General features: G+C 34.9%; 2 protein-coding genes across 2 annotated transcripts; both read right to left on the bottom strand.

Moving 5' to 3' along the window:
* Nucleotides 1-1,710: 1,710 nt before the first annotated feature.
* Nucleotides 1,711-3,054, bottom strand: LOC120276051 (UDP-glycosyltransferase 91C1). Its single transcript, XM_039282795.1, has one exon. The coding sequence runs from the start codon at nucleotides 3,052-3,054 to the stop codon at nucleotides 1,711-1,713; it is 1,344 nt and encodes a 447-aa protein (XP_039138729.1).
* A 713-nt stretch (nucleotides 3,055-3,767) lies between these two features.
* On the bottom strand, nucleotides 3,768-8,656 carry LOC120276422 (ribosome biogenesis protein NSA2 homolog). The gene is made up of 9 exons (XM_039283157.1): nucleotides 8,582-8,656; nucleotides 8,335-8,454; nucleotides 8,179-8,246; nucleotides 6,892-7,000; nucleotides 6,724-6,792; nucleotides 6,408-6,465; nucleotides 4,351-4,586; nucleotides 4,203-4,254; nucleotides 3,768-4,114 (listed from the first exon to the last, which is right to left on the bottom strand). The coding sequence occupies exons 1-9, from the start codon at nucleotides 8,582-8,584 to the stop codon at nucleotides 4,047-4,049; spliced, it is 783 nt and encodes a 260-aa protein (XP_039139091.1). The 5' UTR covers nucleotides 8,585-8,656; the 3' UTR covers nucleotides 3,768-4,046.
* Between the last annotated feature and the right edge of the window lie 5,475 nt (nucleotides 8,657-14,131).

Raw genomic sequence — 14,131 nt, forward strand, 5'->3', positions numbered from 1 at the left:
GTTTTTTTTTTAATTGGAACAATATTTATAATAATTTCTTAATTGATATTTATTTTTCAACCAGAATTTTTATTGAATGGATATCCTAATCAACTTATCTTTCAAACTCTTTGTGCAATTTTCAGCACATTTCAATTATTTTTAGTAGTGATCGTCTTCAAAAAATATTTATGCAAATAGAAATTGCATTTTGATACCGCCCTTCTTAAAATTGTGTGCGGTGTATGTATATTATAGTCAAAGAAAATTGAAGTGTATTTAACCACAAAAATGTTTAAAAAAAATTGTTGAATTTTGTAATAGTGATATCATGTCAATCTATTAACAAAAGCAAATTAGAGGGAATAATCATAGGTGTATTATGATTTTACTTACAAACTTGGCCTATTGATAAGAAAAGTCTCGTGTTTGCTGCAATGTTTACTCCACTTTCACTTGTGATCACCGTCACATTTTGTGCATTGCTTTTAGGTGAAATCACTTACCTTGGAAGGTAATCAATTGATTCAATAACAATTTTTCTTTTTCATCAAGTTATGAGCTAACATTTTTCGTGTAATATTTTTTACAGTGTTTTGGGTCGTGTTTTAATGGTAGCAGCACTTTTATTGTATTCTTTGGGCTAAAATTAAAGAAAATAAAGCAGCTGCAGATAAGGCTGTAAATGAGCCGAGTCGAGCCAAGCTTGGCTCGCCACTATTTTTACTGAGCTCGAGCCGAGCTCAAGCCTACTTTAATCAATCTCGAGCCAAGCTCGAGCTTACTTCAACCGGGTTCGAGCTAAACTCGAGTCTACGCCGAGTTTCAAAAAGTCAAAATTTTTACAATAGAATTTTTTGAGATCAAGTAAAAAGTCAATAGCTCAAACAATAGATTTTTACAAATATATATATATATATATATATATATGTATGTATGTATTTTATATGTTATATCCTTGTTTATAAAAATCAAGGGATCAAACAATAATTTTCATAAATACTTTCTAAAATATAATTTTTTTATACTATATAAACTAATTTGTAAAATATCAAACCCAAATAATAATATTTTATAAACATTTTTCTTAAAAATATATATTTTTAAATTATTAGTATTAATTTGCAAAAAAAATTGATATATTTTAAAATTAAAAATTAAAAGTAGAGAGAGGACTTTTAAATAAAATTAAACTGATGTAGGAACTGAAAAATAAGTAAATTGAAAAAAAAGGGACTGCAACGGATATTTGAAAAATTAGAATGACTAATAAATAATTTAAATATAGAAGCTCGTTTAGGCTCGCGAGCCTCACGAGCTGAGTAATTTTGGGCTCGAGTTCAGCTCGCCAAAGTATACGAGTAGCTCGAGCTCGACTCGTGAAAAATCGAATCGAATTTAAGCACGAACCGAGCCGCTCTCGGGTAGCTTGGCTTATTTACACCCCTCGCTGCAGATGAAAACTTAGAATGAAATCAAAAGCTAATGTTGTTTTTGGCCTGTTTTCAAATTCATTGCACTTGTAATTTTCTTAATCATACATTTTCTTTTAATGAAAAATAAAAAATTACCAACAAGGCCTTCTTAAAAAACACAAGTATGGATCTCAGCTTGCACAAGTGAAAGATACATGTATGGTAAAAACCACATCGATATCTACAAAATGTTCTGTCAGAAATCCCATAAAATTTTAAATAATTATCAAGTATTATCATGAGATAATTCAAAAACCTACCTATGATCCCAGAGAAATTGAATGAAACCACTAATATACCTATCATGCAACTCCTCATGACCAAACACATCTTTCATCTCCAAAGCCCTCTTCCTAAAACACTCCCCTTCGTCATCAACCATCACCAACCTCAAACTCCGACAAACATCCTCACCACTAAAAGAACCATCATTTTCATCCCTCACAACCTCCACCCCAATCCCCTTCTCCACAACATTCCTAGCATTCAAACCCTGTTCAAATACCATTGGCAACATCACCATTGCCACCCCAAACCCAAGCCCTTCAACAATGGAGCTCCACCCACCATGACACAGGAACCCACCCACTGCCCAATGACCAAGAACACTCAGTTGAGGAACCCAACCAAACACAACAACTCCCTTCCCTTCATTCCTCCTCCCAAACCCTTCCGGCAACCAATCTTCACTTGCTCGGAGAACCCAAACAAATGGTAGTTGCGAAAGCTCCAACCCTAATGCTATTTTTTGAACACTTTTTTTACTTAGCTTCACTTCACTACCAAATGCTACATACACAACACTCTTTAGAGTTTGTTTATTCAACCACTGCTTCAAATCATTGGGAATTTGGTGACTGTTTTGAGTGTGTATGAGTGGAGGGAGCAAACCGAAAGGGATGAGAGGTTTGTTGTAGAGGTTTTGGAGGAGGTCTAAATAAATGGATTCGAACTCGTGGCAGCTACGAATGGCGACGAAGTCAGAGTCGGAGATGGATGCGCTGTAGCGGAAGGACTCAGAGACGCCGGAGGCATCAGGGAGGACGCCGGGGTTGAAGAGCTCACGAGCTTCGTAGAGACGGTAAGTGATAGTGGAATTAGGGAAAGGGATCCAATTGGGGATTTGGGTGAATTGTTCAGGGGAAGTACGGGAATCAGGGCCGGAGAGAGCGGAAGGAGGGCCGAAAAAAGAGAGGGCGGTGGCGTTGTGGAGGGCCACGAAGGCGGATTTGATGTGGAGATGACGAGCTAGAGAAGGAACCCAGTGAGCGGCGTAGTCGAAGAGGAGCCAGTGAGGAGGTGAAGAATGGAGGAAGGGAAGGAGAGAGTGTTGGAATGAGTCAAAGGCTTTGCGGAGAAGTGGACGGAGATGGTCGGAAGGGAGGTCAAGAGTGGCGGAGGCGTTGGGAGGGAGGTCAGGGATGGGAGGGAGAGGGAGAGGGATGAAGGAGATGAGAGAGGATAGATGGGAAGGGAGAGATGGGAGACGGTGGAGGTTTTGGGGAGTGGAGAAGAAGGAGATTTGATGGCCGTGTTGTGCTAGACGTTTGGCAAGGTCTAGGAATGGGAGAAGGTGACCAATTGCTAACCATGGTAGCATGGCTATGTGGAGGTTGTTGTAGCCATTGTTGTTAATGTTGTTGTTGTTGCCATTGTCTTTGATGTTGTTGTTGTTGTTGTTGTTTTCCATTGATTGATTGGGGTTTGCTTTGATGAGGTTGGAGATTTGCTATGATTTATAAGGGATTTTTATGAGTTTAAAAAACGTGTTTTGTTTTGTTAATGTTATTTTCAAAAAATATTAAATATGTGATATGTAGTATATAGACACTACTTTGGTTTTTAATTCTATGTAGAAATAATTGGCTGTTGAATCTATGGATAAGTTTGTAAATGTCAGCCGTAGCCGCGTAGGGAGAAAAAATAGCGGTCAAAAATGGTGGGATTGGTGTGTCATGGATGACGCTTTAACTTGGTTTGGGATTTATCTTCGGATTAACGTCTATTTCTGTTTTGATTGTTTTTTTTTTTAATTCTTGGGTGACTGGTGTCTTGTTTTGTTTTTAATTAAAATACAGAGTTGATATTTCTTTTAAAAATCTGTGTTTATTTTTAATTTGAATTATTACAAAAAGTTAACATACTTTCTAGTAATCACACCCATGATTAACAATACTAACAGCACAATTTAGTACTCAGAAGTTACTAAATTCTTCTGGTTAAATCAAATGCATCACAATGATCCCCATAGAAAGAACACAGTACAACCCTGACAAACACCAAACGCAACATTTGAAAAAAGCTACTGGCCAATGGCAAAATAAACTTCAGTGTGAAGCCAAAGCTCTTCATAACCGAACGTTCTACAGTGAATCACAAATCTTCAAAAAGGGTTTAAAATTATATATAAAAAAAAAAAAATTAAGAAACATAATAGAGAACAGAAATACAAGATAGATTGCCTACAAAATCCAGTCGCCTGAGAAAGAACTCATGCAATGACCGCGCTTAAACCATCCATCCAGAGTCAGGCCACCATGGTCACACTGATTAGTATCATTTTTGGGAAAATTTATCAGTCATTTATTGCGGTTAAACAAGTAAAACCGCATTTATACAGCCATCGTTCTCTGGATTATTCGTGACTTGAGCATATTTTCCTGCAGCCATTTTGAAGAGTTTTTAGTGAGAACAAGAAAGACAAAATCAAGGTAAAATCATCTGCATAAAAAGCTGTTGGCTTCTTACCCCAAACAACTTTTCCAGCCGGAGTAACCAAACCGAGCTCACTGACATTCACCTATAGTATTTTGATATATGATAATACATATCAGATACAGCACAAAGCAACGAAGAAATCTGCAATAAAGAAATCCATAAAGTGCTTACTACTTGCCTCAATAATGGTTCCCTTGGTCACAACCCCCAACGAGGTGTACATAGAACCATTTGGATTTTTCTTTATGTCAATTATTTCAAGGTTAAAAGTGCATTTCAGCTCCGGGTGTGTCACATGAGCCTTGGTAAATCTCAAGCCCATGGGGCGGATAAAACGTTCGTATTTGGGGGGTTTTCTGGTAAATCCTGGTCCAACAAATGTAACCTTGGTGACCATTCTCTTCCATTGCTTACCTGTAAGGAGGAACAAGTGGAATCTCAGTTATTCACGACATTGCAGATGGTAAGCAACACGCAAGCACACCTAATCAAAAAAGTAGAAACACAAATCTCTTGCAAATGATAGTCAGCTTCATCCAGACTAGGTGACTAGGCGTTCCGCATCTGACAAGGTTATTCCTAACAAAGCAAGATAAGGCAATAGACCACCCCGAGCACCAGGTGATGACAAAGACGCTACTAAAGTACATAATAATTTTGGAAATCTGACCATTTCTGACCCTATGACTTGACATCGATACACTTGTTTCAACCCAAAAAAAAGAAATAAATTAAAATAGTTTGAGTGTAAAAAGCTAAACAAGACGTCGATAATATTGCATCCCTGCTTCTTGACTCCTCTCTCATTCAACCACTAGATTTCATCTTCTCACTGAGAGAGCCCAGTGTTATTCATTAAGAAGCAAAGTCAATTTCAATGCAAAGGCAGAAATTACCATATCAGATCATGGTCAAGATAGAGAGAAGATGATGAAACAACGATAATTGACTGTATAGGTTTTTCCCCCTTCCCTTTTTTGATAAACAAAAATTTCCATATACGATTGAATTAACTGTGACGTTTTTAGTTGTCTATATTTTAGCTATGTAGATTTATATATTTTGAAGTTTTCATCAACACATACAAAGTTAGGACTTAAATTTGACAGCAAACCATGTTATGCATCAAGTCATGCAAAGTTGGGACTTAAATTTGACAGCAAACCATGTTATGCATCAAGTCATGCAAACAACCATATAAACAACATAATAACGATTTCATGGCTAGGAAATTTAAAATGACAATTATTGGCATTGATATCTTGAAGGACAGCTATCTCCGCCAAAACAGAACAAAATAAATTGCATAGGTCATTGGCTTCAGCACTTAAGAATGTACAGTATCTTAACTGCTTGTGCTGTCCTCGCTATCTGGGCAACTATGAAAGTACCTGATGGGGGGATCAACCACATCGAGGGGCACAAACTACAAAAAGCTATAAGCAAACTGACAAAATCACACCGTTGTCAGTTTTGTACCAAAGTTCAAATTCTGGAAATCAGAGCAAGAAGTAAAAAGTCTGGGTAAACTCAAGGCAGAGTAATTGTCACAAACAAGGCCACAACATATGTTTATGCAGAAAAAAAAAAGCATATTTGAGTCAATAGTTTGCAAATCATTGTATAGGTCGAGCGTGATGTGAAATGCAACAAGTCATTTTCCTTAACTCATTCTGGAGAACTGCAAAATCTGGATGAACCAAGATATAAGAATACAATGGCATGCAAGCATTTTATTTTTGTTCAAAATACATGGAAATTAATCAAACCAATATACGGGGAAAGAATCATTTTAACCTCAAGTATAATCCAACCAAAGAGTATTGTGAGCAATGTGAGTACAACACAGAAAGAATCAAATGCTTTAAGATGCATAATCCATGCATTATATACAGTCAAAGGCTAGCAGGTGAAAGCAGCATTATTGGCAAAAGTTGTTACAAAACCTTTTCTTTTTCAAATGGCATCCTATAGTAGTCTACAATTAAACATTTTATTCTAAATTTATATAGGAAAAAACTTGCACTTTGACAGGGATGGAGAAATAACCGGACCCTGCGAAACTCAAATCCATGGAGATAATAATACCATATATTACCTACAATATTGCAATCTAGTTTTCTATTATCCTGACATAATTCAGCAATTCTGAACTTCATTTTAGAAGATTAAGTGCCCAAAACATCCAAATATATTTAAGATTTGGTACCGACAGAAAAGGGGGAAGTGACTTACTTTTGCGCTTTCCAGATCGAATTACCCGGAACATCTCATCTTCTGCCACTGGTCTAACCTGCAAGGCAAGAAAATCAGTAATGTTGCTGATGCCATCACTTCACATTAAGGAATAGAAAGGCATAAAGCAAGAGCTGACTTTACAGCCTATAGATAAATTATAGGTAATAGACGTGTTTGCAGAATACCCCAACATAGGAAACCTTTTGTTTCACAACAATTGCAGCAAAGTACAACTACAATTCAATAATGATCTCAAGAAGATAGCAAAATTTATAAAAGGGGGTGTGAAGGATATCAATCAAGGCATTCTTACTTTTGGCAAAGGAACCTCCCATTTACCAGCCTTTTCCTTTCTCTTTTGTTTGATAGTGTTGCTCAAAACCTGAATAAACCAAAAGCAAGAAGTATCAAAAAATTGAGTCCAGGCAGAGGAAGAACAATGGAATAATAAGCAACGACAGAAAATATAACAGGACTTCACCTTAGCACGTGTTGTTGTGTCACGATCAAGCAGATAAGCAGGAATAGCTCCATCATGAACCTTATCATCCACCTTGCGCCTAGTTGATGATTCCTCATGCATAGCAAGGCTGTAAATGGAACAAACAATAGATAATCAGTCATGCTGACTCAGAAGTCTAGCGCTTTGCCTCATTAACGCGACCAGTTGAGTCTACATTTTTATCTCAGTAGTGAATTATAATAATTAATCCAAATTGCTGCAAAGTAAATCATTAAACAAAACTATTGGAAGTAAAGGCATAACCACTAATCAGATATTGAATGCCAATCACAAGGATAGATTACCAACAAAAAGAAGGTTAAAAGCCAACTATAGACAGAATATGGTAGAGGTAGGATTCCCGTGGATCTTCCTCAACTAGAAACCTTGAAATCTTTTGACTCATTATCATCACTAAAAACCAGGCCCTCTGCCTCACAAATCAGGTGGACAATGCAGCATAAATGAGTTGATATGGCCAGTCACAAGGAACAACCTACATTCATCCTAAGATGATGGACAGACTAGGAATCTATGGACCAATGTTTTTAATAAATATAAAATAAATAAATTAATATAACAATAATAATAATAATAATAATAATAATAAATGCTAGATGCAAGTTTCTACAATGCAATTCAATAAGACCATCAAATAGAATCAAGTAAAGTCATAAACCTTAAAAATAGTGAATAATTAGTGAAGCATTTAGTTAAGTATGCATGGCTGATGCCTTTATTTGAACATTAAACTTACATGTTTCTTTAACATGTTTGGTTTACTTCTGCTATTGAATTCACATTTCGGTTTGGCAAAACTATAATATTTGTTACATACAATGTGTTTAAATAATCAATTTGAATTGGCCTAGATTAAGTTAAATTGTGATGAATAAGACCAAGTAGCAATGTTGAACCAGTAAGCTCCCAAGAACAACAATAAGCACAGGAAAGAGGCCGCCTAGTGTTCCAAGGCTAACATTGTTGCTTATCCTAGTGTCTAAGCTACTAACAAATATAATAACTGAGCCAAAATAACTACAGACTATTTCTCATTTCAGTTTTGACAAAATACTTGCACTCCCTATTTTATGAGTAAACCAGAGGCCTCAATAGACTTTGGCAACATCAAAGAAGACATTTTTCAACTAATCAAAGTCAATTCTCACAAAGCTTATCATTCTTTTCAGTAAACGATCATAAAAAAAAATAATTAAAAAAAAAATCGAATCAATAAAACCATAAAGAGAAGAAGAGAATGCTTACGTTTTCTTCATCAACGCCTTCTCCGCATACCGCTTCTTCGCAAACATCTTTCCTTTAATCCCCAGCGCCTACTCAAACCCCCAACAAAAAAAAACTCTCAGATTATAACAAAACAAACACAAAAACAGAAGAGAAGATTATCAAACGAGCGCAGACCTTCTGAGCGAAAGCAGACCGCTTGTGGACCTCGCGGGCCTCCTTCTTGCGCTTGCGCTCGAAATGGTCGGGGCGGTAGCCATGGCGCTTCCGATGAAGGTCAATATAATCTCCTTGCGGCTATTAAATCAAAAATAAAGAAATTTATGCAGAGATTCAGATCATGAGTACGAGATTGGGATCAAATTAGAGATTAGCAAAAAGAATTTGGGAATCCAAGAGAAAAACCCTAGAAATCATAGCTCACCATTGCGACGACCGAACGCAGAAAGGGGTTTGGGAAAACCCTAGCCGCTTCACTATATGATATCTATTGATGTTGATGGTCTTTTTGCATAGAACTCCCTAATGTTTCTTATTTTCATATTGCTCTTGGTAAGGTATTAAAAGTTACTTTTAGTCCTTGTTTTAAGCTGGCTGATATTTGCAACGGAGAGGATAATCTTAAGGGTTGTTTGGTGTTGTTTTTGTTTTTTTTTGTTTTTTTGTTTTTGTTTTAATTTTGTTTGGGTTTTGTTTTATTTTTGTTTTGTTGTCAATTTTTTGAAAGCAAAAACATGTTTAAATACAAAGTTGTATGTTTTAGAAAGCAACAAACACAAAAGCATAATAAAAATGTATTGTAAATTTTTGTATTTTTTTCTTAATTTATATTTTTTATGATTTTTATAATTTTTTTTTATGTTAGTACACTAAATTAAGTTGTATCAATAAACAAAGTTTATATATATATATATATATCTTTATAAAATAATTATAAAAATAATGAGATGACAAATCTTTAAAAAATTCTATTAGTCATGAAAAAAAGGAAACATGATATATAAATCTTTTGTGATAATTAGAAAATATTTAGGATAAAAACTGAAGGAGATTTCTCAATAAAAATATCAAATCTCTGACCATCTTTAACTCAATTTTCCTAACTATCTTAAAAAATTTACAAATAAATCTCAAAAAAGAGATGTGAGAAAATAAATTTTAAGATAGGAAAAAATCAATAAACAAGTTATAAAGATTAGTTGTCATGCTTGTCTAAACCATTAATGTTTATGAGAAAAAAATAGTAATTGATGTCTTTAATGGGTTATGTTTTGGAAACGTTTTCAAAATAGTTGAAAACATAAAAATTGTGTTTTCACTTTTTTTGAAAACATGGATGTTGTTTTCAAAATTTTTGGAAACAAAAATAGCTTACCAAACATGTTTTTTTTTTTTTTTTTTTTTTTTTTTGTTTTATTTCCAAAATTTGGAATTGACAACAAAAACAAGGATTTGACTACAATCCCAAACGACCCCTTAATTTATGTTAATTTTAGATAAGTTTCTTTAACTTATTTTTCAAAAGCCAAACACGGTTCACCACACTGAAAAGGTATGTAGGTATGAGTGTTAGTACTATACTATACAATTATGTATAATATATTATATAGAAGCATGTAATAGACCATCATTATCTCACGTATTAATTTGCTTCATATAGTAAATCTGTAGGGTATCGTTTACCATAACTAATATATTATATATTGTACTTAACTGTCTATTTGTTTGACTATTTTTTATAAGGCAGCATTTGTTGTGTTTGTTTTATTTTTCAAAAGTCGTTTGTTCTTCATGTATTAATTTTATATATTTAAAATATTAATATTTTAAAGCAGAGTTGTCTCAAGAGTGTAAAGTTATATATTATTTAAATATATTAACTTTTTAATATGTTTTAATTAATTTATTTAGTTTGGTATGGGTTTAAAAAAATTTTAAAAATTTTAGTTAGATTTTTGGTTATAAAAAAAAAAAATTTGACTCTCTTAAAATTGTATTTAAATATAGCAACAAGGTAGGCACAAGTAACCAAATTGATTTGTAAGACCTACGGAGCCTACCAGTTAACTGATAGGCCAATGAATTATAGGTCACCTCAAGATTGTGATTTGAGTGACCATGTAATAGTTTTAAAAATCAGACCGAACTGGATGGTTCAACTAGTTCAAAGGGGAACCGGAAGTTGTCATGCCCCGACTTGTGGGCCCCAAACCTAACAACCGCCGTAACAACCTAGGGAGTGATACCTACACCACTCAACTCTCGGGTCACCGCAAGGCTACCAAAAACCTAGAATACAACAGCACTAGATCTAATTTCCAAGTTCAAAGGGAGAATAAAACAAAGAACACAGAAAATAGCACAAAGGAAGAAACATCATCAAAGCTTGACAGCAGAGATCAAGAAACATTTTTAAATAAACAAGTGCTCATAAATCATTTCGACTCCAAAATACCCATGTAATAACTCATTCATTCAAACATCAAGGGGTTTCATATATAATTTACTAGTACAAAAACTCATTTCCAAACTGATCAATAAACATGAATATTTTCACCAACCATCAAGAGTTTTCCAATACAAATCAAAAGCAAGAAATCCTTCCGAATCAATCAACATATCAATTTAAATATGATAAAACCATAAGGCAATCTCAAATCAAGTAATGAAAATATTTGAATTATATTCTACTAGAATTGTGGATCAACTTAACCCGCTCACAACTTAGGCAAGAAAACCACAAGCAAACTACTCCTTCGTCGGCTCCTTACCTCGCGACGAGCCATCACCACCTAACCAGCCAACACACACACCCCAACACAAGCAACAAACATGAATTAAACAAAAGAAGACAAGAATGAAGCCCTAGGTTACCAAGCAATGCAATCCCAACAAGCCTAGGGTTGGCTCAAAAGTGGGTTTCAAGGTTTACAATGGCTTTCTAAGGGTCTAAGCTTTACTCTAAACCAAAGAAGTGAGGAAACAAGCAAGTTCCATTGGTGCTACATTGCTGCTATAGTATCCAAGAACCCTAGCAAGCAATGGTTCATGGAATGCAATCAAACAAGGAAGTAAACACAATGCAAACCACTAAATGAAGTTCTCAAAGCAATAACCAACAAGAAGAACAAGAATCAAGCCAACAATCTAACCATTAGGTCAACCATCCATCAAAACAAAGGAGAGAAAGGAAATGGAAGCTTACCTCAAGGATTCAAGGACAAGATGGATGGATCTTGGGGCTCTAAAGTTGGAAGAAAAAGGCCAAAAAGCCTTTCCTCTTGCTCCAAAGAAAACTCAAGGAAGAGAAGAAAGGTGGAGGAAAATAAAAACCAAAGAGAGAGGAAAGAGAGGCCAGCAAAAAGAAGGCCAAAATAACCTTAAAAAGAAGGCCCTCTTGGGTGCGCCCCATGGAGCATAGCCACTCTGGGCTCGCCTTGCGCCCACCCAACGAGCGCAGGCGCCTCTCGGGGACATGTCCTGTGCCCGCCTGTCAGGCATAAGCGGCCCGACAGAGACCCAACGGGCATGGGCACGCGACTCCATCTTCAATCCAAGCCATGAAGGCAAGCACGTATATGCACGCACCACCACTCGAGACTAAAAACGGGTCAAATGCGCTCAAACGGACTCACCCTCAACTACCAAGTTAAAAACAACGAGGTTTGAACAAAAGTTCGAGTCTATGCACACAAAAAGCCAAAACACCACATTAGTCTATTCCAATAATATACATAGAACCAGTCCTTCATTAAACCATGGTTGAACCATGATTGGACCAAGAACCAGTGAATCGGTTAGACCTGACTAAATGATCTAACTCATTTGAATACTTGAATGAGGAAACTCTATAGTCTATTACTATATTCTTTTGGCCTTTCGGGTAATTAAAGTAATTAGATCTAACAAAACACAAAAGGCACTTTCTTCCTTCAAGGGACTCAACCCTAACAAGCAATGTTGAAGAATGGAGAAGAGAGCTACTGGATGAGAGAAGATCACCCTTTTTCTTGTTGTTTCAGACTCTAAATTTCAAGAATTCCATAGTTTCTTCTTGATTTTGGTAAGCTTTTATAGTTTGTGTATTTTAATTTATATGACATTGCTTTCTTTTAATTCATCAAGAAAACCTAAAGGTTTAAATTTTCTTTGTATTATTAAGCTAAATAATTGATTGTTGTCATATTTTTCATTGTACATTCATCAAAGTTTTCTCGATCTTTTTTCTCCATTTCCATGTATGGGATATGTCTTAGAATATAGAGTCATTGCCAGTTTTGTAGCTGTATAGATGTTTTGTGTTTACTTATATGCACTGATGTTGATAATGTTTATAGTTTAAGATAATGGTCACTTTTATGTATGTGGTCTGATTTCATTTAATTGATAAATGAATGAAACACATAGTGATAATATAGTCTACTTATGATCTTTCCTCCACTAGTAGTTCCCTCGCGTAGCAGGATTCTGCAATTGGGTTATTTATCCCTAATCAGTTCTAATATTGATTCATCTCCATTGGAGAAAAGAGGAGTTTCGAGTTTCCTGATTTTGAATTCAGTATCCTAAGACTCAATCTGCTAAAAAGACAATGTTGCTAAATCAACTGCTTTTTCTTTTCCTTTATTGTTCAGATGACTGACTTGTTTATGGAGGATCTAGTTAATCTAGAAGAATTATTGAAGATATAACAATTGATATAGTTGGTGTGTTTTTATTCATTAGCATTCTTACTTAGGAATTCCAGACATGTCTATTTCCTGAAGAAAAGTTTGATGACATGGTATGGCATGGTTTTATACAAACATAAATCATATACCATCTCATCAAAGCATTAAATGTATGTATATAAATTTTAATTCAATCATTCTTTATTGGTATTATCAACTGTAACTTGCAAGTTGCTATTAATTTCATCACCATATTGAAAAGAATAAAGCAGCTTTCTCATCAATAATAAAAAAGTTAAAATCTATAAAACATACATGAACCAAGTATTGGATACCAATAAAATCTATAACAAATTCTTAAATGAGACAAATATTGTTGTTCTGTCGTTTAAAAAGTTAAATGCATATAGTTTCAAGATGAAACTTTTACCAATTTCATTTTATTAAATTCATCTTCATTCTATCACATTGATTCCTTTTTTTTTTCTTTTTTTTTCAGTTTTTTCCATGTTTTTTGCTATTTTAAAGTTTACTTATAGATGATTTTTATTTGTTCAATTTGTATAAGTTGGACATTTGAACTTAGTAGTTAGAATTTGGGAATGGAAGACACTGATGGCAACTCAACACTAGCAAGTGCAACACCATCATCGGCTTCACCACCACCAAGCCAAAATTCATTTGAGCAATCTTTTGGCCGATCTATTCATTCAAAATCTGATCTAGCATGGGCTTATATTAGTGAATCAAGAAGTAATGATGGGGAAAAAATGTTCAATTGCAATTTGTGCTAAAGTGGTATAAGATGGAGGCATTCATAAAATGAAAATGCATCTTGCTAGCCAAAGAGGTAAAGTAGGGTCATGTAAGAAAATTCCCGAAGATGTTCTCTGTAGATTGCAAAAAAGTTTAAGGGAATTTCAAGAACAAAAAAAGGCTAATGACCAGGAAGCAATGAACCCATTTGGGTGAAGTGTGCATCCATTTGAAGATGAAATGGAAAGTCTGGATATTGAAAGCCTTCAAGATAGTGGGTCTAGTTATTTATCAAGAAAGAAAAAAAAACCAGAATTGCATCTTATTTTCCTAGTGGTAGTAAAATTGGATTACAACCCACTATCAAGGCGGCATTGCAAAGTAAAAAAAGGTGGCATGAAGTGGACTTAACTATTTCCGATTTTTCTATAATGCTTGTATCCCGATAAATACGGTAAATTCATTTTATTTCCAACCAATGATAGATGTTATAGCATGTATAGGGTTGGGGTACAAAGGTCCTAACTATCATGCTTTGTGAACCAACT

Source organism: Dioscorea cayenensis, chromosome 14, assembly GCF_009730915.1.
Source record: "Dioscorea cayenensis subsp. rotundata cultivar TDr96_F1 chromosome 14, TDr96_F1_v2_PseudoChromosome.rev07_lg8_w22 25.fasta, whole genome shotgun sequence".
Lineage (NCBI taxonomy): Eukaryota > Viridiplantae > Streptophyta > Magnoliopsida > Dioscoreales > Dioscoreaceae > Dioscorea > Dioscorea cayenensis.